Below are 25,198 nucleotides of genomic sequence, written 5' to 3' on the forward strand. Positions count from 1 at the left end.
CGTCTTCTATCGATGTTTGCGTGGAAATGCACGCTGCTTCATTTAGATAAGTGGACTAGCGCTCAGGTAAATTGGCCTAAAATTTAATCTTTTGAGCGGCAGTAGTAGTCTTTAAAAAAATGACTATATTTAAACCCACAAAGCAAATTAGTTGCGAACCCTTTCCCCAAACACTTCCCGAATCAACAGAATGTCGTGTCTGTAATTACCCAGAACTGCTCTGTATTCTGATTATTAAACAAAGGGAAATCTTGCCCGGTTAGATGCCTTCTCATCCTCGACACTGTATTAAAGAAAGGTTTCCCCCCTCCTCCCTAAATACAAATAAAGTGTTTTTTCAGCCTGTTTGAAACTCAGGACTGCTGGCTCCCGTAACCCAAACTTCCTTTTCCTTTGACTTTCAACGGGGCCGCAATCTCTCTTGACATTCTTGATGTTAGGGAGGCCGGGTTGATAAATGAAGTGGGTGTGTCTGAGAGATGAAGTTTTAGGTAATCGAGGACGGGTTGAGCACAGGAGAGCTTCTGCAAGAGAGGGGTGCTCCGAATTTCAGATTGATGCCCTTGCAAAGACAGCAGTAGACCCCCCCTTCCCCTCCCCCCCCGGGCCTAGAATACCTGCCGTCGTCTCCTAATCGCAGGAGAGAATGGTTTTTGTGGTCCACAATCTAAATTTAACCTGGGTTTCTCCGGTGGGGAATCTTGCGCAACAGAAACAGGTCAGACGTTTTATTGCTTCGTTCCCCCTTTCCTTTAATTTGGGTTTCCTTTTCTTTCCTTCTCTCCCCCTTTTCCCTGACCCCTCGTGCGTGTCTGAAATGTCTGCATTCTGCAGGGTCTTTTTTAGGTCTGATTTGCAGTGTTACGTGACCCTGGGGGTGGGGTGCAGTGGGGGCTGTCAAAGGCATCCTTCTCCATAACTGATCATACAGAACAAAGCATGTCAGTTGGGTCTCGGATCCAAAACGCCCAGCAAACTCACTCCACGCCCCCATCAAAAATTTAAATGTATGTTTATGAGCATCAACCTGTTTTTCTTCCTATTCTACTTCAAAAAATAAGGAAAGTTTCAGAGGTGTTTCCAGATGGGGTTCAGACGTCTATTGCCTTTTGGTAGGAGGGAGTCAAAAGTCCCATGGGGTATGCTTAGGCTCCTGGGCCCACCTCAAACAACCCTTTTAGATTTTCATCTGAAGTTAAATAAGTTTATTGGACCATCCAGTGTCCAAATGATGGAGTGAGCTATACAGAACTCTTCCTTACGATCCGTGATCTTTAAAAAGCTGACCGATGTCCTTTGTGCTCTTGCATAAAACATTATGATTGTTGCTTAGGAAAGATGCCCTTTGTATGAGAAAATATAATCGTGTTTTTCTCTTTTTGACTGAGAATTTGAAATCGATTTCTGTGTGCTTGGTTTGTTTGTGTGTGTGTTTTTAAAGGGAGTGTTTCTGTTGTTTTATTTCAAAGTTTTGTCTTGTTTGAGACGGGACAGCTGTTTTAACTAGTTGTCTTAAAGGTATATTTTAAGAGATGGTCCTGAAGTCGGGGTGGGGGGGATATGTGGACTACAGGGTTTTATCCTTACAGGGATTCTTTCATTGACAAACTTTATTTTCATTGGTGAAGGCCGCCCTCTTGTGGGTGAGCTGAAAAGATGAGAACGCAGAAGAGTTACGAATGAGTAGATAGTCAATAATTTTTGTTTCTTTCATTTTTATTATTGATTTTGCTGACAGTCCTGTGCTTTTCTCAGTTGTTTTTGTAGACTCAATAATGTTATGTCCTCATGTTGTACAGTTTTTAGACATATGCAGTATTTATGCCTGCAGTATACATTGTTTATATGTTTTTAATATGTATTAATGCACAAACATCATTGCAAAATGTGTACAATTTCTGGAGATTTTGTGTGTGTGAATAAACAGACAGTGGCAGAAAAATATAGACTCACAGATTTGATCCATACATGTAAAACTGAAAGGGAGATTATTATTTTTCAGGCGGAAATAACAAGGATGACCCTGAAATGTATTCCTCAGAAAATGTAAACGGCTTTTGAAAAATAAATTAAAACATAAAACATAAAGCTACTGAAAGTAACTTTAAAAGAACAGCAGCCCATAGTTTCTGCCTTATCTATTTATTTAAATGTCTGCCAGGTTCCTAGCCTCAGCGTGGGTGAGATATATCAAACTATATTCGCTTTAAAATGTGTGTGTGGGGCGGGGAAATAGTCGGTGTTGGTCATCTACCAGTGGAATTCTGCGCCTTTCCCTCGGACAGGATGGTGCAGACCGAATCCTGACAGATTCATCTGTTGACAATTTCAGCAAACTTCACGGCTGTGGTTGTCTAACCGTGTCCCCCGAATATTGCCTGGGGAAAAAAATAATCCAAGGTTGAATTTGAAAGGTCAGGCAAAAACAACCACAACCTGTTGGAATTTCAAAGAAATTCATCAACCGGGCTAACTTGGGCAAAGTTATACCTTTGCAAGTTCTACTTAAGTCCGTGTTCTCAGAAGGGTGTAACTCTGCCGAGACTAGAAGGCTGCCTAGGAATGACTCAGGGTGACAATGTGATCAGTAGAATCAAAATATATGCCCAATATCCTTATGGACGATGAGTTGTATCCTACAACTCCCTTCAGCTGAGTGTTACTCTAGAAAGTGGTTCCCGAAGTGGGCAGTACCACCTAGGGGGCAATAAGAGGCAAGGGGGCAGTAGGGGGGCTCTAGAGGTGGGCCCCTTCAACTGTGTTGTTCACTAATTTACAATAGATCAAGCTATGGCGCCATGCTGGCAAATTTGGTGGAAACTATCGGAATTTTCCCCCCAGACTTTGAAGAGCTGGTACCACTGGATCAAGTTCATCAGTTTTGTTGAATAAATTTCAACTAAAAAGTTTTAGTTTGATTTTGAATAGTTGTGCAATTAATTGTTACTGTTTTGAAATTTTATTATTATCTTCTTTAGTGCGTCGTGCAAACCCCTATTTTGAATAATGTTTTTTATAGGATAGGTTAAGGGGTGCTGGGGTTGAGTTTGTGGAACTCGAAAGGTTTGGGAACCACTGCTCTAGAAGAAGGAATCTTTTCTCTCTGAGGCCGACTCCTCACTCAGTGGGAGTTATTTGTTTGTGGCATTTATGTGCTGCCTTTCTCCAAATATAAGACTCAAGGCAGGTAATAATGTTATCTTTAAGATACCAAGTTTAATACATCCAAATACAAACACACAAAAACCCAGTCCAGTAAAAACTTCTATCAGAACTCTAGCCAAATGCCCTCCTAAACCCCTCAGCCATGTATGATTTCTAATGAAGTGGGGGGCCTTCTTCACAAACTCAGGAAGGCCATTCCTGAGGGGCCACCCCAGAAAAGACCTTGGGGTGAACAGTAGCCAGCCTCTCCAAAATGGCAGAAGGGGACAGCAAGGATAGCCCCCCCCCCCAAGGTTCAGGGTATGTATGGCAACAGAATGTCCTTTAAATAGGATCCAACCCATTTTTTTCATCACAGGCAAATTTTGTTTGTATTGAAAGATGTTCTTATGTTGGGCTGTCGTTTATTTATGCACGTCAATTTACATGCCATTTTTATTGACTTTACAGTGCCATCCTAAGCAGAATTCGACCCTCCTAAGCCCGTTGACTTAACAGACTTGGAAGGGTGTAACTCTGTTTAGGATTACACTGCAAGTTATTCCATTTTTGTTATGCATTTCTTCCATGTCAGCTCAAGACAGCATACTTGGGATTCCCAGTAGTTCTGAACAGACCGAAAACGTCCGCCAAGTATCTGTATCCTGCAACCATGCCCTTTATTTTATAACAAAGACTTCATTTTGTAACACAATAAAGACATGTTCCTGCCCCAAAGGAGGTTACAGTCTAAATGTTGCCCAAGAACGAGGCACGGGTGAATCTAGAGAAATGAAACTGTCAGTATGGAGTGTTCTTTATTTAGAAAGATGGATTGTTTACATAGAAAGTCCTAAAAACTACTGATAAAAAAGCCTTTTTAAAAAGTATTGTTTCTTAAGGGAATCCTTCATTATCTTTAGAGTAGTCTGTCTGTATAGTGTAATGTACGGAAAGGAGAATGCAGCTTTGGCTTGGTTTTCCAGAAGACGTCTTGTGAAAGGTCTCCAAGCGCTGTTTAGAAATAGGGGTGCCAGTATAGAAAGATCCACGCAGCCATAGAGCTATAAAATATCTTTACTTGGGATATGTGTAAACCAGCCATTCCCCGAATACGTCTACCTTCTGGCATCTGAGAACAATCTTTCCAAAATGCAGATCGGCTTCAGTCTTGTAATTGCCTGAAGCATTGTTTATCATGTTCGGGGACGTTACCAAATTTGGTGACAATTTTGAGGGCGCTCAAAAGTTCACTTTTCTTTTAAGGTTTTTTCGATACTCGGGACAAAGCCCCCACCCCTATATAATTGAAATGATATTGCTGTTACAAGCAACACCTGTTTTCACATCCGTTGCATATAAATAGTGTAATAAACGGCGCATAGGGCAAAAACGGCATGCCATTGCAAATGCCCTAAAACAAACAAACAAACATGAGGGAATTTGCCAAAAGCAACTGCCAGCGGAACAGCAGCCTTCTGAACCATGCACAAAACTGAAAAGAAAAAAGCGGGGGGGAACATATATTTCCTCACCCCATTCAAAACATAAAATGTGTCTAAATAGTATAATGTAGAATTGAAGCTTAGTTGTGCTTCTTTGTGCAACTGTGTATTGTTTTGACCGACAGGTCAGAATTTGTGTGTGTGTGTGTGTGTGTGTGTGTGTGTGTGTGTGTGTTTTTAATTTTATTAACATTGCAGACTAAATCAATTTCCATCAATCCAGGAACAATTGAAAAACGCATACTAAAAGTCATACGTATTTAAAGGGGAGGCATCCCAAGGTGGATCCACATAAGTCTTACTTGTCTCCTACTACTGAGCTGGGAATTCACATTGCTATAAAATCACAGGGGGACAAAACCCCATCTAATCCAGCTCCTTGGCACAAGGCAACATGAGCTGTCCCAAGGACTCAGCCGCCACTGCCACAAGCTGTCACCTACATAGACAAAGGGGACAGGAACTCTACACAAAAGTAAAGCCTATGATTCATTTATGGCTTGAAATGTCAAGTTCTCTTCCTGTCAGTGGTGGTGCTTCTTGGCTGCATAGATTATTAGCCTCAAACAAATGGCCATTATTGCAAATGTTGTGCTAGTTGTTGCAAATGTTGTGCTAGTGCACGATGTTTGTGTTATTTATTTATTTGTGTTATTTATTTCCTAGCTGGCTGCTTTTTTAAAATTTTTACTGTGGGGGTTGGCATATCTCAAACCTGCTGTCCATCGGGGATGCTTATCTGCAATTCCGACTGAAAGCAATACGGAGCTTCAAAGCAATACGGAGCTTCAAAGCAATACGGAGCTTCAACATTGCTGCTGCAGAAGCCAGGGGCTTTCCTCATTCGCTTCATGGATGGAGGCATTCCAAACTCACATTAACAATGCATTCAGAGAGATGCACTTGACACTGAAGGGAATGGAAGAAGCCCCATGTGGGTAGAGGCCATGCGGTCGTTGTCCCAGTGCACACCCAAAGGTCACAAGTACAAGGCTTCCTGAATAAGGTTGCCAGCGCTGGGTTGGGAAACACCTGGATATTTTGGGGGTGGCGCCTGAGAAGGGCGGGGCTTGGAGAGGGGGGGAACGTCAATGCCACAGAGTCCAATTGCCAAAGCGGCCATTTTCTCCAGGTGAACTGATCTCTGTCTCCTGGAGATCAGTTGTAATAGCAGATCTCCAGCTGCTACCTGGAGGCTGGCAACCGTGTTCCTGAAGGTGAATCGGGGAAAGCGACAAGAATGAGGAAGAGTCTAGGATGCATTCACAAGGGTGGTCAATTAACTACAGTGTTCAGCTGTGCATGTGCAATGTAGGGAACATCTTGTGTGGTGTTCCATGGTAGGCATTAGAGCTGTGTAGAGTTTTAGATCAGAAGACTTATAGGAGAAGCTTGACCACAGATCCAGGATATTTCATGTACAGTAGGGTTGCCAGCTCCAAGTTGGGAAATACCTGGATATTTTGAGGGTGGAGCCTGAGGAGGGCGGGGTGCTTTCCCAAGGCCAGGCGCCAGACCAAGAAAGTCCATTGAATTTGTGACTCCCCACTACATAAAAATGGTCTTGTGAATAAGCCATAAATGAGATGCGTTCTGGTACCTATTAATGTTTTTCTTATATGAAAATTGGACAGTCAGGAAGTGAGAACAGTGTGGGAAGGTGGAAGAGTCATCTTTGGGATGAGTGAATGGTTCCCATTTAAAAAAAAAATGCTTTCCATTTCTGTTTTACTCAGTGGTTTCAGTTTTCTACTTAGCTGTTGGTTTAGTAGATTTGTTTGCATATATTGTATGGATTTAATGTGCACTTTTGATGATATTTATACATACAGTGCATATTGTATATGTATCAAATATGTGTAATGCTGATTTACTGATGCCTAGTTGGGAAATGAGTATATTTTGCCTGGAAAATTCAGTGTGCAGAAACGGAACGTGGTACAGAAAAAAGAAAGAATCACGGATTTGATCCACATAATGCAGCAGCAAAATGGAAATGGGTTTTCTGGTTTAAAACAACAGGCACAAGAAATTAAAAATCACCCCTAGCTGTCAGGAATAGTGACCCAGGGTCCAGTATCAGCATTCCCTACTTGCCAGAGCAGTTCAGGTAACTTGAAGTAAAACACAAACGGTTCCGTGGTTTTAATAATTTTTTTCTCTTTTCTCTTTCTCTCTTTTTATAAATATCTAGATTTATTATAAAGTTATTAAAGAAATAGAACCAGGAGAAGAGCTGCTGATGTACATGAAAGAAAGCACTTACCCTGCTGGGAACATGCCGCCTAGTTTGGAAGGTGAGAACTGCCCCCCCCCCCAGCACACTCTCCGTCAAAACATGACCTATACACACACACACACACACACGATAATCTGCATTCACATTTTCTCCTCTGCCATGATGCAACTGCCGCACATAAAAATGATTTGATTTGGATTTGACCTAACACACTGTTTGATGTATACATAGGGTTGCCAACCTCCAGGTACTATCTGGGGATCTCCTGCTATTACAACTGATCTCCAGCTGATTGAGCTCAGTTCCCCTGGAGAAAATGGCCACTTTGGCAATTGGACTCTACGGCATTGAAGTCCCTCCCCTCCCCGAACGCCGCCCTCCTCAGGCTCTGCCCCAAAAATCTCCAGGTATTTCCCAACCCAGAGATGGCAACCCTATATATACACACCCTTAGAAGCCCGGCATGAAATACAAGGTGGGACATGTGAGCCATTTTCTAGTGTACATGGAATAAATAATTTTACAAGAAGCCTCATAAGACTAGAAGGGTTTTTATGTATTTTCTACCGTGCATTATGATATCATACTGTTAGGATGTGTACTAGACTACAATTCTATGTCTGGCCACCGAGGAAGGCCTTTTTGAGGCCGAAACGCGTTTGGTCCTTATTTGGTCCTACTTTGGTCATTGTACGGTTTCCACATCACAACTGTGTATGAGTTTCAAGTATTTATTGATTGAGAATGACTCGCCTATGATATAGGCCTTATGTTTTTAACTTTACTGTGCACCATAATAAATTTATATATTTGTAATTTTAGTGTTTTTTAGCTTGACCTTTTCAGTTTGGATTCAACGCTTATATACCACCAGAAAAGCTAGATTCTAGACTAGTCCAGTAGCACCTTAAAGATCAACAAGATTTTCGGAGTATAAGCTTTCGAGAGGCAAAGCTCCCTTCTTTGCATTTGACGAAAGGAGCTTTGAGTCTCAAAAACTTATACCCCCAAAATTTTATTGGACTCTAAGGTGCTGCTGGGCTCAGACCTAGCTGTTATATGCCAATGCCCCTGACCTTCGAAGCTGTTTACAATACGGAAGGGGGTAACTCAATGACAGACTCAGTGCTTTGCAGGCAGAAAGTCCCAGGTTCAATCCCTGGCATCAGTTCACCTGGAGAAAATGGCCGCTTTAGTAATTGGACTCTATGGCATTGAAGTCCCTCCCCTTTCCAAACCCCGCCTTCCTCAGTCTCCGCCCCAAAAACCTACCGCCGGTAGCGAAGAGGGACCTGGCAACCCTATCCCAGATTGAGTGCCAGCTGCAACCATCTCAGGAAACAGGGCTTGGGAAAGTCCCTGCTCTCCCTGAGACACAAGGGAAATCCGGAGTACACACGAATCAGCTTGGTGGGCTGATGTGGTTTGGTAGATAGCAAGTCTCTTATGCCCATATATATTCAACCGTTGAACAACCTCGCTGAGGGTCAGCCATAATGAAACGAAAATAAAATAAAATAGTTTTCAAAAATGTGCCATTCAGGGTTTTTTTAGACATTCAGGTGCTCCCAGGGGATTTTTATGCAGCTTTTTATGGTGTACTGAGCTGACCCTGTTTATAATGTTTTTAATAAACCCAAAAAGTGCACCTGGCCCGGTGAAGAAGAAGAGAAGAAGAGTTGGTTTTTATATGCCGACTTTCTCTACCTTTTAAGGAGAATCAAATCGGCTTACAGTCTCCTTCCCTTCCTCTCCCCAAAACACACACCTTGTGAGGTAGGTGGGGCTAAAAAACTGTGACTACCCCCAAGGTCACCCAGCTGGCTTCATGTGGAGGAGTGGGGAAACCAACCCGGTTCACCAGATTAGAGTCTGCGGCTGATGTGGAGGAGTGGGGAATCAAACCTGGTTCTCCAGATTAGAGTCTGCTGCTCTTAACCTCTACACCATGCTAGCTATTGCTGTCTGCATAGAAATTAAGCTCCGTGGGTTGGATCCTAGCAGTGTTTTTGCCGGGGAAAGAGGGCAAAGGGGCTCTTTTTGAATGCCAAAAAATGCTGCTTATGGGATTGTGGGAACTACGTGGCTGAAAGCCACACAGGAAGGGGACTGCAGTGAGAAGGGAAATTGAGCAAGATCAAGCCGAAAAGCTGGTAAGATTCAACCTGATGCATCAATCTGCAGTTCGATTGTTCTCTTGGAAATTTTAATTGCTGTAACCCGCCCTGCGCCCGGCCTCGTCGGGGGAGGGCGGGCTAGAAATACGGAAATAAGTAAATAAATAAATAAATAAATAAAATGAGGGAGGGGAGAATGACGAGCGTGGCCCTCATCTCCTTGAGAGAAGATTGGGATTATTGTTTTTTTAAGTGCTGGATTAAATTTTGGGGCAGGAAGGGCAATAGGGCTTCAGGAAGAGCAAGGCTGATTTATAAAAAAAAAAATTGAGGAAAAAAAATAACCGAAAAACAGAAAATAAAAAACGAATATTGTTTTTCTCTCTTTCCTGTTCTCTGTAATTTTTTCCTTCCTTCTCTTCCTGTCCTTTTCCTCCCGTCCTGTCTTCCTTCTTCCCTTCCTCCCTCTCACATTTTCCTGCCTTATCTCTTTCCTATTCATCTCACCATTTTGTTTTGCTACTTGTCTTTCTTCCATCTTTCTTTCTTTCTTTCTTTCTTTCTTTCTTTCTTTCTTTCTTTCTTTCTTTCTTTCTTTCTTTCTTTCTTTCTTTCTTTCTTTCTTTCTTTCTTTCTTTCTTTCTTTCTTCCATTGAGCCGTGGCTCAGTGGTAGAGCATCTGCTTGGCGTGCAGAAGGTCCCAGGTTCAATCCCCGGCATTTCCAATTAAGGGACTACGCAAGTAGGTGATGTGAAAGCCCCCTGCCTGAGACCCTGGAGAGCCACTGCTGGTCTGAGCAGACAATACTGACTTTGATGGACCAAGGGTCTGATTCAGTATAAAGCAGCTTCATGTGTTCAGGCTTCTTTCTTTCTTTCTTTCTTTCTTTCTTTCTTTCTTTCTTTCTTTCTTTCTTTCTTTCTTTCTTTCTTTCTTTCTTTCTTTCTTCCTTCCTTCCTTCCTTCCTTCCTTCCTTCCTTCCTTCCTTCCTTCCTTCCTTCCTTCCTTCCTTCCTTCCTTCCTTCCGTTCCATTAGAAAAAATTCTGATTCATTTTGAGGGTAGATGAGCACAATAGCAGTGGGGAAAATAACAGTAGCAGGAAACGTACAGTAAATTGTGGCTTTTGGCTTCGGATGATGGTTACTGTGAGAAGAGCTTGTCCCACCCCCACTGAGGTATGGTCAGAATTGGGCCTTAGAGCACACCCTCAGCCTTTTCAGTTTCATAGTTGGTGGGTCAAAGCCTCCCTTTAAAACCAAGGAAAAAATTAAGCTCAAAAAGAAGGAACACACAGTGTTTTTTTTTAATTGAATTTTGGATGCTCTCTTATGCATCATGAATTCAATTTTATTTTAATTCCAAAATGACACATTTCTGAACCGACCGGAAAAATAAACCCCTACCTTGTACCCAACAATGCTTCATTTTTGGCATTCGGCAGTATTTATCTGCCTCCTCCTTCTCCGCGTATCAAGTGGCAGGCAGTTGCTCGCTAATTGCTTCCCAAACATAATAGCCCATCATCCAAAATTTGACTTTTTAGAATTTTTTTTTAAATCCCCTTTGCCTTCAACAATGCTCTCTCTCACCACTTTTTCAATGGAACTCTGAATTGCATAAGAAAGGAAATGTTAAAATGTTCCACACAAAGATAATTATCATTTGAAGAAGAAAAAAAAACCTCTTTTCTCCAAACCTCAGCCAAATGCAGCCGACCCCCTTTATCACTGCAGGAATTTTGCGCAAGGCTCTTGAATTCCTTTGAGATACGGCTCGGGTAGATTAGTATGTAGATGGTACATAATTATGTTCCCCTCGGTCTCTTTGAAAGCTATTACGGCCTGATGTATATATATATATATATATATATATATATATATATATATATATATATATTGGTTACTTTCCTTCTCTGTCCTGAATGTTCCTGATGGAACTTAAGATAGAGGCGTGTAACACAAATTTGACAAACGGAGCACAGAAGACTGGCAGGAAAGAATGGCTGTCCCTGTTGGATACGAAACATGTGGACGGCATACCGACAATTTACAGAAATAAGGGTGTGTTTTTCCCTCATTAATGGTATTTACTGCCGGTAGCCCTGATCAGTGGCGTGATCTCCCACCTCTGTGGATGGATAGAACTAGGATAGACTAGGAGTGGTGAGCTCTGGGTTCAGATTTTCACTCCGCCCCAAAGGGGGTCAGTGGGTGACCCTGGATCAGTCACTGTCCCATCCTACCTTGAAGGTTTGTTATGAGGATAAAATGGAAGTGGGGAGCCCTTTACGCTGCTCTGAGCTCCTTGAAGGAAGGGGGTGATACAGTTGTGATAAACACAGACAGAGCGATAGGTAGGAGAAACCTGGTTGTATTTAGCGAGAAAGGCAGCGGTCATAGTGGAGCTACTGGATTCTGGAATTGCTCAGAACCTAGGTTGGCTCTAAGCGAACAGGTCTCACATGAACATATGAAGCTGCCTTATACTGAATCAGACCCCTTGGTGCATCAAAGTCAGTATTGTCTACTCAGACTGGCAGCAGCTCTCCAGGGTCTCAGGCAGAGGTCTTTCACATCACCCACTCTCCTAGTCCCTTGAACTGGAGATGCTGGGAATTGAACCTGGGACCATCTCACAGGGGACAAAACTTGGGGACAAAATTGACAGAAGCCCTTGCCTTTTCAGCATGCAACCTTGGTGCTTTCCACCGTTAAGAGAGCCAGTGTGGTGTAGTGGTCAAGAGTGGTGGTTTGGAGCGGTGGACTCTAATATGGAGAACCGAGTTTGATTCCCCACTCCACATGAGCGGCGGATACTAATCTGGTGAACCAGGTTGGTTTCCCCGCTCCTACACATGAGGCCAGCTTGGTGACCTTGGGCTAGTCACAGCTCTCTAAGAACCCCACAGGGTGTCTGTTGTGGGGAGGGGAAGGGAAAGTGATTGTAAGCTGGTTTGATTCTTCCTTAGGTGGTAGAGAATGTTGGCATATAAAAAGCAACTCTTCTTCTTCTTCTTCTTCTTTCCTTATTATCATGCAATGCCTTACCAAATTGACCCACACACAGCCACAGCCAACAGCACTACCAGCGGCAGCTACAAGATGCAAATTAACAGTGAAACCGTTGAATAGAAAGGGGAAAGAGAGAGAGGGAGAGAGAGGAACTTTAATTACAAAACAACTTTCTGCAATCGAGAGGGTAGAGGCTGGAGGGAGGGGGTCGTCTCACAAAAAAAGAACGACCCCCTCCACTCACACACACCCCAAATCCTACTAAATGGTAATTGAACAGCTTCTGTTTCCAGCTGACTGCCGGGTGAGGAAATTCTGGCCTGTCTCGACTCCCTCCTAGAAGTCGTTCTGCTGGAAAATTTACAGCACGGAGCCGATTGTTTGGCTTGGCAGTGCGGTCAGGATGCTGCTTTGTAAACTTAGTAATAGCTGCCCTCCTTTTAATTTGTTTGACCTTGACTACAATAATTTATTATGTGCACTGGAGAGGGTTTGGGGTGTGTGTGTGTTTTTAGGCGGGGGGGGGGGACGACTTTTCTTTAAAACAAAGGCCCTGGCGTCTTTCTCTTCACTGCATGGAGCTCCGTCTTGGAATTCCCTTTGGCTGCGAGGCAAGCTACGGCCGCTGCCGGTTAGCAGTTTTCAGTGTTGCCGAAGGGAGGTATCTTTCCAAGTGTGCATTGTGAATTTCCTGCATTGTGCAGGGGGTTGGACTTGATGACACTGGTGGTCCCTTCCAATTCTATGATTCTATGAAACCCAAAGGGATTTTCCTCGGCAAAAAAGCATAATTATCTTGGTCCTTGCAAATAATAGTTTGGATTCTCTTTCTTGCATTCCTTGCATTAGTCCTGCCATCCCTTCAGATTGGGGTTGCCAACCTCCAGGCACTAGCTGGAGATCTCCCACTATTACAACTGATCGCCAGCCCAAAGAGATCAGTTCACCTGGAGGAAATGGCCGCTTTGGCAATTGGACTCTATGGCATTGAAGCCCCTCCCCTCCCCAAACCCCACCCTCCTCAGGCTCCGCCCCAAAAACCTCTCATTGGTGGAGAAGAGGGACCTGACAACCCTACTTCAGATCACACTTGGGAAAGGCCAGATGTGCATTCTCAAAGTTTCCGGGTGTCAATATCAAAACAGCTGTATTTTCACATAAGTTTCCCATCCTTCATCTGAGGTGCTCAGAGTAGAATTTGAGGCTCACGACTCATCTTGTGAGATGAGTTACCCTTATTTCCATCGAGGGCTGCTTTCTTGTATTATTGGTTTTATTTATTTATATTACATCTATTTATAAAACTGGCTTATTAAGGTCCCGCTGCAAACCAGCTTGTAAAAATACGGTGCTATCAAAAATATATTCTGGATATGGGAACAGGTGTATGTTTTGTTGTTAATCTTTCGTAAGTCTTTGGGCTGAATATTTCTGCCATGCGGGTTGCTCATATGGCTGCTTTGTAAATTGCAACACCCCCCCCCCAAAAAAAAACCTGTCAAAGTTTTATTTGTTTAAACTCCATTAGCCACATTCTCCAAAGAATTATTAAAGCGGCTTACAATGTTACAATGGAATGTGTTAATTAAATGAAAACCAACCGTGAATATAGAACAAGGAACAATTCAGCAGGATGCAGTTGCCAAAATTGTAGAAAAGCGAGGCACAAAAATCGCAGTGAAGAAAATGCCCATTCCAATTTTTTTTAAAAAAGTTCTCACTTGGTGCCTGCAACCCAAGAAACGATTTGTTTACAACGTTTTTATCTTGCCTTTCTGCCCCATCAGGGCACCTATGTGCCAGGTATGCTTGGGAGTACACCTTGCATTTAGGGTTGCCGACTCTGGGTTGAGAAATTCCTGGGGATTTGGGGGTTGATCCTGGAGAGGGCAGGATTTGGGGAGGGGGGAGAACTCAACAGGGTATGCTGACATAGAGTCCGCCATCCAAAGCAGCCGTTTTCTCCAAGGGAACTGATCTCTGTGGTCTGGAGATCAGTTGTAATTCCGGGAGATCTCCAGCCACCACCTGGACATTGGCAACATGCCAGCCCTACTTGCATGGCACAGCCGAGGTGGCACCACAGAAAATGTCCTGTCTCTGGATGCTACCCCCTGACTCTAGAATAGGGCTGCTGACCTCCAGGTACTAGCTAGAGATCTGCTATTGCAACTGATCTCCAGCCCATAGAGATCAGTTCGCCTAGAGAAAAACGGCCGCTTTGGCAATTAGACTCTGTGCCATTGAAGTCCCTCCCCAGACCCCGCCCTCCCCAGGCTCCACCCCAAAAACCTCCAGCTGGTGGCGAAGAGGGACCTGGTAACCCTACTCATTTGCAGCTGGAAATGGCGCACCTAGGGTTGCCAGGTACCACCTCACCACCGGGAGGAGCTTCAGTGTGGTGGGACTAGGGGGGGGGATAGGTGCAATAGAGTTTTTGGAGGAATGTGCTCAAGCGTCCCCATCACTTTGAGAATAATCCTGGAAGTGACATTAATGGCACCCCTTTCATTTGGCCTGCTTCCGCCCGCCGGCCAGCAGAAAAACAATGGCCAGCTCCCTTAACTGGTAGGCAATTGCCACCATTACCTGGTGTCTGGCAACCCTAGGTGCAGCACAGACCAACATTTACTGTATCAGTGCAAAAATTACGCCAGAGCCTTCTTCAAGCAATAGGGTTGCCAGGTCCCTCTTTACCACCGGCGGGAGATTTTTGGGGTGGAGCCTGAGGAGGGTGTGGTTTGGGGAGGGGAGGGACTTCAATGCCATAGAGTCCAATTGGCAAAGTGGCCATTTTCTCTAGGGGAACTGATCTCTATCGGCTGGAGATCGGTTGTATTAGCAGGAGATCTCCAGCTAGTACCTGGAGGTTTCAGTATTCAAAATACGCCATTGTTGCCCCGCTATTAAACGCCAGGTCTTCTTTGCTTGTGCCGTTGCTGCCTCCAGAAGTGCACACGTTTCGTTGCGAGGACTGCGACGAGCTTTTCCAGTCAAAGATGGAGATGAGGCGGCACAAGAAATACTCCTGCAACACCGTCAGCTCCCTCTACGAGTCTCTCAGCGAGGAGCTTAAGCAGGAAGGCGCGGCGGACGGGCAGGTCCACGAGTGCAAAGACTGCGAGAGGATGTTCCCGAACAAATACAGGTAATGCCTTGCTGACTGATCAAAATTCTTCATTGCTGCTGAGAGTGAGCAGGCGAAGGACCGAGGCTCAGTGGTAGAGCATCTGCTTGGCATGCAGAAGGTCCCAGGTTCAATCCCCGGCATCTCCAGTTAAAGGGACTAGGCAAGTAGGTGATGTAAAAGACCTCTGCCTGAGACCCTGGAGAGATGCTGCCGGTCTGAGTAGACAATACTGACTTTCATGGACCGATGGTCTGATTCAGTAGAAGGAAGCTTTATGTGTTTGTGTGTTCATGTGAAGCAAGGAGCCACTGGCTCACACAATGATGACAATCCAAATTGGGTTCTGACATGAAAAAGAAGAAGTTTTTATATGCCAACTTTCTCTGCCACTTAAGGAAGAATCAAATCGGCTTACAATCACTTTCCCTTCCCCTCCCCACAACAGACACCCTGTGAGGTAGGTGGAGCTGAGAGAGCTGTGACTAGCCCAAGGTCACTCAGCTGGCTTCATTTGCAGGAGCGGGGGAACAAATCCAGTTCACCAGATTAGCCTCCGCCGCTCATGTGAAGGAGTGGGGAATCAAACCTGGTTCTCCAGATCAGAGTCCACCACCCCAAACCACCGCTCTTAACCATTACATCATGCTTGGGAAATGAGTTCCTTCACACATGAAATGTTTTCCTCTTAGTCAAACTCAGGGTGGGGGAACTCAGACACTACAAGTTAAGAACTGTAACGTCATTTGGCTCCAACAGAGAGTGATTGGCCCAAGGGAAGGATTGTGTGTCTGTGACAGGCCAAAGTCACCCACTGGGTTGGGAAATGAGATTTGGGGAATGGAGCCTGGTGAGAGTAGGATTTGGGAAGGGGAGGGACTTCAGTGGAGTATAATGCCATAAAGGCCATCTTTATTTGGAGGGGAGGACGGGGTAACCCTTTTCTTAAAGGGCTCTCAGCCAACACGCCTCCATCCTTCAGCTGAAGAGTAGCTGCCAGTTAGCAGAAGGGGAAATCTCCCAGTTAAGGACTAAAAAATGCCTGACATTTTAAGTGTGTTAGCACCTGATTGTATTTCTTTCCAATGCTACATTAACTGTGTTCTGGGAAATTATGGGCCTCTTGCCTATGAAAATAAGAACATGATAGCTTCAGCAGAAAACGCGTGAATATCTTGTCTTTTGGAGAGAAAACCTTGCCAGAATCTCAAATAAGAGAGGGATAGAGTTAGTTAAAATATGGCATTTTACTTGTCCCTTTCACATTAAATATTTTACGGCTATAAAGAAAAAAGAAGAAACACAGAGAAAAGGCATGTTCAAATACACCGAAAGTAGACGCACACACCCCAATTTTTTTTTAAGATACGAAAAGGTCCATCTTGGATGTAAATGGGGGTAACTTCAAGTTTCACAGGAGAATTATTTGAAGGGCTTCAAAAGAAACAAATGAGAATTGCTAAATATCCTCCAAGCCTTTCATGAAATGAAGGTCAAACAATTTGTGGGGAGGAGAGGGTCCTCAGGTGAAACAGCTGGAGAATGAAAAAATCATTTCCACCATATCCAAAGGCGTTTCACACCCAGCCTAGCACCTTCGGCATACAAATGGTGCGCTGTCATACTAAATCTTGTGCATACTTTCTAGGGAGCAAGCCCCATTGAACGCAGTGGCACTTATCTTCTGAGTCAGGGTTAGTACCCTGTGAGGTAGTGGGGCTGAGAGAGCTGTGACTAGCCCAAGGTCACCCAGCTGGTTTCATGTGTAGGAGTGGGGAAACCAACCCGGTTCATCAAATTAGCGTCTGCTGCTCATGTGGCGGAGTGGGGAATCAAACCCGGTTCTCCAGATTCGAGTCCACCGCTCCAAACCACCGCTCTTAACCACTACACTACGCTGGCTCTCAACTAGGAGGATTTCAGAAGAATCTCTAGAGTATACTTTGGACCTCAGATACCAATTACCAGAGCTGCATAACCACGTATATCTGCTTGGCTCTCTCTGTGTCCAACAGCTTGGAGCAACACATGATCATCCACACTGAAGAAAGGGAGTACAAATGCGACCAGTGTCCCAAAGCCTTCAACTGGAAATCAAACCTGATTCGTCACCAGATGTCACATGACAGCGGAAAGCGATTTGAATGTGAAAACTGTGTGAAGGTATGATGTCAGTAGCTAATGTCGCATGACAGTGGGAAGCAGGTTGGGTATGGTAGAGCGGAGTTACCCATTTGAGGGCCAAGAACTCAGGGACACAAAGCTTGGAACCCTTTCCTGAGAAAGTTCCACTGAAATAAACTGGGCTGTTCAGGAAGACAAAGGCCCTCGATCCCGAGTCCATTCAAGAACTTCCAAAATGCCATTAGGCTCATATCATTACCGTTAACTTCAGTTTAACAAACCTCAAAACTTCCAAAGACTAGATGGCCATTTGTCAGCAATGCTGATTCTATGACCTTAGGCAGTTCATGAGAGGGAGGGCATCTTGGCCATCTTCTGGGCATGGAGTAGGGGGTCACTGGGTATGTGTGGGGGAGGTAGTTGTGAAATTCCTGCATTGCGCAGGGGGTTGGACTAGATGTCCCTGGTGGTCCCTTCCAACTCTATGGTTCTATGGAAGTGCTTTGGCCCTTACCTTGATAGTCCAGGCTAGCCCAATCTTATCAAATCTCAGAAGCTTAAGCAGGGTTGGACCTGGTTCGTACTTGGATGGGAGACCACCAAGGAAGTCCAGGATTGCTACGTCCAGGATGGCAAACCACCTCTGAACATCTCTTGCCTTGAAAACCCTACTGCGTCGCCATTAGTCAGCTATGACTTGATGGCAAACAAAAGGTGTTTTAGTTTCTATTCTGTTTGTGTAAACTTTACCAAATTGCGCCCTCCCCCAAGGCATACCTTCTTCTCATGGTTTATCTATTACACCTGCCCCAAAGAAGCTGCCGTGGTCGAAACTCTTCACAAGATTTGAGGCAGATAAACACCCTCCTTTAGAAAATCACAATCTGGTGGGAACATTCCCCAGTGGTTTGGATTTCCTTGTGACCAGGAGTAGACGACCCTTGGCAAGAGTACCCTCCAGTACCCACCCCCCGCACACACTAAGTGCACCACCCCCTTGTTTATACGCATACCCTCCATGAGGGAGTGCAACACAACTCTTTCATTTTTGACTCCGTCACAATGGGCAAAAAACTCTGTGCCCCAGGATGTGGTAATGGCTGCCAACTTGGAAAGCTTTAAGAGGGGAGTGGACATGTTCATGGAGGGGAGGAGTATTCATGGCTGCTAGTCAAAATGTGTACCTATTCTCTCCAGGATCAGAGGAGCATCTCTATGATTTTAGGTGCTTTGGAACATAGGCAGGACAATGCTGCTGCAGTCATCATGTTTGGGGGCTTCCTAGAGGCACCTGGTTGGCCACTGTGAACAGACTGTTGGACTTGATGGGCCTTGGTCTGATCCAGCAGGGCCTTTCTTATGTTCTTATGTTCTTATGACATCAGGTGGGGGAAGTATCAGTGCTGCAGTGCAGAATATTGGAGAAATGCAAAGCTAGCTGGTCGGCGGGCAGCCAGGTGGATTGGCATCACAACTGGGAGTTTGAGTGGTAACCGGCCCCTTGCAATTCAGCACTTCTGGGTGTAAACCGGAAGTGACATGTCACTGCAGGCAGGGGTGCGTGCACACGTTGCCCGCCGACCCTCAGCTGGTCGGTGGACAGCCAGGTGGATTGGCAGGGGTTTGCCCGCCACCACCTGGCACTTGGCAACCCCAGCGGACCCTCTCGTTTTTCAAGGCAATTCTCTTCCCATTTTTCCAGGTGTTTACGGACCCCAGCAATCTGCAGCGGCACATCCGTTCCCAGCACGTTGGCGCGCGGGCCCACGCCTGCCCGGATTGTGGGAAAACTTTTGCTACTTCGTCTGGCCTCAAGCAGCATAAGCACATTCACAGCACTGTCAAACCTTTCATATGTAAGTTGTCATGGCCGTCTCGGAGAGCCGGCTGGGCACTATAATTGCACATATCCGGAGGCCCCCGCCTCCCACCCAAACGCCAGCTTCTCCTCCGCAAGCAGCCGCCCTAATTTTATAGGTCAGAACACAAGATGGAATTCCACCACTTTTTCGTTCTTTCTCAAAAAAAAATTTGCTTTACGCACAGCCCCTGTTTTCTCAGTAAACATTTCTGGCAGGTTTTTGACAGGTTAAAAGCTCAACTCCACAGCAAGTCCCACCAATTTTGCTTTTTCATTGTGTTCTACCCCCTTCCCTCCCTCCATTTCATTTTCTTTCCTTCTTCCCCCCCCCCTCCGATTGGGCATAAATAAACAGCTGACGCCACCTGACAGAAACATGCTTCAGAAGTGTCTGAAGTAACAACGGGGCTAGCAGGCGGGTTTTGGAACAGAAAAGGGAGGTTTCCTTGAAAAACAATTTGCGTTGAATCTTCTGTGTTTGGGAGAACACACTTATACTGAAAAATCCAATTGGTCTCATAAAGGCAACCATTCCAGATGAGTCACACATTACGAAATGCATGGCCTGGCTCTCAGGCCCCCATGGGGTTGCCAGGTCCCTCTTTGCCACCAGCGGGAGGTTTTTGGGGCGGAGCCTGAGAAGGGCAGGGTTTGGGGAGGGGAGGGGCTAGTAGTTGTCCTAAGACTGGAGAGAAGATGGTTCAAATCCCCATTCAGTAAGGTTGCCAGGTCCCTCTTCGCCACCGGCGGGAAGTTTTGGGGGCAGAGCCTAAGGAGGGCATGGTTTAGGGAGGGGAGGGACTTCAATGCCATAGAGTCCAATTGCCAAAGCAGCCATTTTCTCCAGGTGAACTGATCTCTATTGGCTGGAGATCAGTTGTAATAGCAGGAGGTCTCCAGCTAGTACCTGGAGGTTGGCAGCCCTCGGTCCCCACCCTGTGTCTAGGGTTTCCAAATGCCTGTTAATGGTGGGCAGAAGCAGGCCAGTTGAAGGGGGGAGATCTGTGCAATAATGTAAACCTGGGGTAAATCAGGAAGCGAGTGGAACACTAGCATTTCTCTAAAAAAAAATCTATGGCAATCATGGAGTTTTTGTAGGAATGTGCTAGATCATCCCCATCACTTCCAGGGTAAACCAGGAAGCTGGTGGCAAGGAGGGACCTGGCAACCCTACCAGAGTCCCATGTAACAATCAGAGATGTTGAGTGTTCTCCTTGGTTCAGACATATGCAGTACCCGATTCGGATCGAGGGGCATCAACCTCCCCCTGTGCGGTTGTCCCAATCTGCAGTGGTCCCAAGAGGGCCCTATTTGGCCCGAGAATAACAGGTTACCTACTGCTCCGCTAGGACCATTTCAGATCAGGAAAATGGTGCCATGGAGAGGGAAGGCTAAGACCCCTTTATCACTGCATGCCATAGTCACAATCCGAATCGGCACTTTCAGAAGCATGGTCCTGGGATATGGGATGTTTAATTCTTGCTCCATGTGCCATTTTTGCAGTTCGTAATGGACTTCTCCCCAACACTACTTAAACCTCGGGGGTGGGGGAAGGGATGTAGGGTTGCCAGCTTTGGATTGGGAAATACTTGGAGATTTTGGGGCGGAGGAAGGCGGGGTTGGGAGAGGGGAGGGGCTTCAATGCCATAGAGTCCAATTGCCAAAGCGGCCCTTTTCTCCAGGAGAACTGATCTCTGTCTGCTGGAGTTGTAATAGCAGGAGATCTCCAGCCACCACCTGGTAGTTGGCAACCCTAAGGGGATGACAGGCACATATCTGTATCTTTTTGCCTTCCATGGCTAAAAAACTCCTGGAGGGAGCCATTCGAAGCAGGGAAAACAGCACATGGTGGTGGGGGGGACAGTTAACCCTTGTTCCCCAGTGCTGAGCCTGATCCATCTAGGACTCCTGTGGTTGCGTTCTGGGACATCACACGCCAGGAGTTCCCGTCGTAGATTCCCAGCATCATTTGGGCCTTGACAGCTAGACCTGAGAGAATACCAATTTATGATTGGGCAGCTGACCTCACTATGCGGTTGGCAACTGTGTGAAAAGCTGGGGTGATATTTCCTTTTAGCCTCTCAATCATTTAACAAACACCATCTCTCCCTTTGTGCTTGAAATGAAACCGAGCCCTTACGTAAGAAATATTTATAGAGCGTCCCAACGGAGAAATAACTTGCTATTAATGACTTTTTAAAATAAATAATAATAAAGGGGAGGGGGAAATGGAATATAATAACACGTGATAGGATGATATGAAGCCACGTTCATCTCTTGACGACCTCGGCCACTTCCTGACCGCCCTGCCAGGTGGCAAGACCAGCTTTTTTCAACCAACATAAATAGTGGTCAGGATTAAAGGCTGGCCAGACTATTTACTGTGATAATAATAATTTCATCTCTTCCCCCACTGTAAAATAAAGTCCTTGAGTTAGAATAGCACATGACGTAAGTTTTCTGCAAATTTGTTTGGAGAAAGATCTTTCCCCTCCCTCACACTGGGAACTCATAGACATGCCGCCAGTCAAGAGCAGGGGTTACTGAGCAACACGGACCAGAGATCTGGCTGGTGATAATACCACTTTTAATTGCTGAGAGGTGGAGCGCAGACTTTGTGAGCGGAAGGTCCAGGTTTGATCCCTGGCATCTGTAATTAAAGAATCTCAGGGTGCCTACCTGCCCGGTCCCTTTAATTAGAGATGCCGGGGATCGAACCTGGGACCTTCCGCATGCCGAGCGCAGAGGCTCTACCACTGAGCCACGACCCGGTGTGCAAGACTGGAATGCCAAAACCTGAAAAGGGCTACAATCCCTGCCCTTGTAAGTCGGGGCAATTGGAGTCTATAGAGCATGTTTTGCTCAGGTGCTCCTTCTACAAGGAAGCTCGTTGTAAGCTAATCATCCCCCTGCTCAGCCAAATCTCAGTCAACTCAGAGGAAGGGAGAATTAAGAGTCTCCTCTGTGAAGGGAATGCCCAGATGGCAAAACAGGTAGCCAAATTTTGTGCTATAGCATATAAAGTTCAACCCCTAATGTTGGGCAATTGCAGTTAGATAAATCATAATTTGGTCAATTTTAGTCTATTATAAATTATTTGGAAATTTTAATTAAGAATGTTTTTTTGGTTGAACTATTGAATTTGTATAAATGACACATGTGTTTTTACTGGCTAATGCTGTATCAATACATCTGAATCTGGCTACGATCTCTCCCCAGTCACACACGCATGCGCACTTTCGATGAGTCACTTCATATTAATTTCATATTGGCTTTTGGTGTTTTGGTTTCTGTTGATGCTTTAGGTGAGGTCTGCCACAAGTCCTACACGCAGTTCTCCAACCTGTGCCGCCACAAGCGGATGCACGCTGACTGCCGGACCCAGATCAAATGCAAGGACTGTGGGCAGATGTTCAGCACCACCTCCTCGCTCAACAAGCACCGGCGCTTCTGCGAGGGCAAGAACCATTATAACCCGGGGGGGATTTTTGGCCCAGGCTTGCCTCTGACCCCCAGCTCCATGATGGACAAATCCAAGCCATCTCCCAATCTCAACCACACCAGCCTCGGGTTCAACGATTACTTCCCGTCCCGGCCGCACCCGGGAGGACTCCCGTTTTCCCCTGGTCCTCCGGCATTCCCCGCCCTGACTCCCGGCTTCCCAGGTATTTTCCCTCCCTCTCTATATCCCAGGCCCCCTTTATTACCTCCGACCCCGCTGCTCAAGAGTCCCATCAACCACACCCAAGACGCCAAGCTTCCGAGCCCCCTGGGGAACCCGGCCCTCCCCCTCATTTCTGCCGTGAGCAACAGCGGCCACTCGGGTGAGGAGAAGTTCAACAGCAGCCATCTGGGGAACTCCTACCTGGAGAAGCTCAAAGCTAGGACCAGCGACATCTCGGACGCGAGCGATTTTGAGGACGTCAATACCACCACGGGCACGGATATGGACACCACCACGGGCACTGGGTCTGATTTGGAGAGTGACGCAGAGAGCGACAGGGACAAAATGAAAGACAAGAGCAACCCGCCCGAGAGCAAGCCAGATTTCATCGGCAGCGCGGTGTCCGTGAGTTCTGCCAACAACATGAGCGACATCCCTCTTTTCTACTCGCAGCATTCCTTCTTCCCTCCCCCCGAAGAGCAGCTGCTTCCCACGGCCGGGGCAGCCAACGACTCTATAAAGGCCATCGCCTCCATCGCGGAGAAGTACTTTGGGCCCGGCTTCATGGGGATGCAGGAAAAGAAAATCGGCTCCCTCCCTTATCATTCCATGTTTCCATTCCAGTTCCTCCCCAACTTCCCCCATTCGTTGTACCCTTTCACGGACCGGACCCTGAATCACAGCTTGCTGGTCAAGGCAGAACCAAAGTCGCCCAGGGACCTTCACAAAATGGGCAGCAGCAGCTCCGAGTCGCCCTTCGACCTTACCACGAAGCCAAAAGAAATTAAGCCAGCCTTGCCGCCCCCCAAAATCTTGCCCACCCATCATTCTGGGGAGGAACAGCCACTAGACCTGAGCATCGGCAACCGCATCCGGGCCAGCCAGAACGGGAGCCGGGACTCCCGGAAGAACCATGTTTACGGAGAGAGGAAACTAATGGCCAGTGAAGTATTACCCAAGATTTCTCAGGCTCAGATGCCGCCGCAGCCCTCTCTGCATTATGCTAAGCCGTCGCCTTTTTTCATGGACCCCATCTACAGGTATTAACATAACCTGCCTTAACCATGGTCCCTGATGGGCTGTACCATACACACAGGCACAGTTAGCCCCATGGCATGGCCCAGTGGGGTTGAGGACCACAGCAATCATATTTCAGGGTGCAAAGGAGGGGGTGTTGGCTGCCCATCTGGTGGAGGCCAGAGGCAAGTAGCAGGAGATAAGGCAGGGCAAGAGGCAAGAGCTGTACGCAGCAGCTGATGGTCCGGTGAGCCATAGGTGGATAACGGCACGCAAGATAGGTAGGCGATTAAAAAGCAGCAGCTGGATTTCAGAAAGGGGATCGAATAATCCTGGGCAGACAGGAAGCTGAGGTTCCATCTGTGCCAGGGGTCCCCAGTGTGATGCTTGTGGGTGCCATGGTGCCCTGCCGACACCTTTTCTGCCACCCGCCGAGTGTTTTTAGGAAGTGGGTGGGGCCAGGGAGGGCTTTCGCCCAGCGAGGCTTCTGATTGACATTTGACTGGCCGTGCAGCTTTTAAAAAATGTTGCTTTGGCAGCTGCCACCACACTACGAGGATCTACGCTGTGTGGATGAGTGAAGGTGTGGCAGTCATTTTGTGGCTGGCTCCGCCTCCTGTGACAGCCATTTTGTGGTGGCCATTTCGTTGCTGCTCCCACCGTGCCGTGTCAGAATTCCAAATGTGCCCACAGGCTCAAAAAGGTTGGGGACCCCTGGTCTATACATTACAAAGCCCTTGTATTTGTTAGGGAATGGAACCAAAATTTGAGCATTGTGGTCTACGGACAATAAGGTGGCACAATACTACCGCTTCACGTATAGTCCTGTTTGGAAACAGCAGACTCCCTCCATTCTATTCGTATATTGTTCCATGGATTCTGTTTGTGCTTCATTGCACCCTTTCTGAATTCTGGTTTAACTAGGGATTGTTGAACAAGAGACATGGCCTACTATACAAATGTTGACACATTTTGGTTCTATCCGATCCTTCTTATCTTTTCCCTCCCTTTGTGGCTGATATACGTTTGCACATTGACAAAACACTGCAGAAAAAAGTAGCATGACTGCACATACGATTTGCATTAAGATTATTTTCATGCATTGTTGAACTGATATGTGCATGCGCTCCTCAGTGAGCCTTGGTACACCATAGGTATAATCACTGCAAGATTGCTTTTTTTTAAGCCGAAGAAAAGAAAAATAGAACAGGATTCCCAATGCCTTGGTTCCACTTTGGAAATAAGATGATCTAATTCAGAACTCCAAAATTTGGAGGGAGATTCAGAGATTTTTCTTTGTTGCCTGCAGCGCAATCCTATGCAGAGTTACTCCTATCTAAGCCACTTACTGCAATGGACTTAAACTGGAATAACTCTGTGTAGGAC

At 46.0% G+C, this 25,198-nt stretch overlaps 1 protein-coding gene across 3 annotated transcripts in view; it reads left to right on the forward strand.

Moving 5' to 3' along the window:
- The window catches only part of PRDM16 (PR/SET domain 16), a 410,575-nt gene that overhangs the window by 357,805 nt on the left and 27,572 nt on the right, over positions 1-25,198 (forward strand). For all 3 annotated transcript variants that reach the window (XM_056865303.1, XM_056865304.1, XM_056865305.1), the window contains exons 5-9: positions 6,844-6,946; positions 14,969-15,167; positions 17,162-17,309; positions 18,973-19,126; positions 22,437-23,835. In XM_056865303.1, the coding sequence (XP_056721281.1) occupies positions 6,844-6,946; positions 14,969-15,167; positions 17,162-17,309; positions 18,973-19,126; positions 22,437-23,835 (2,003 nt within the window). The remainder of the gene's footprint in view (positions 1-6,843; positions 6,947-14,968; positions 15,168-17,161; positions 17,310-18,972; positions 19,127-22,436; positions 23,836-25,198) is intronic.

This window comes from Euleptes europaea, chromosome 19 (genome assembly GCF_029931775.1).
Source record: "Euleptes europaea isolate rEulEur1 chromosome 19, rEulEur1.hap1, whole genome shotgun sequence".
Taxonomy (NCBI): domain Eukaryota; kingdom Metazoa; phylum Chordata; class Lepidosauria; order Squamata; family Sphaerodactylidae; genus Euleptes; species Euleptes europaea.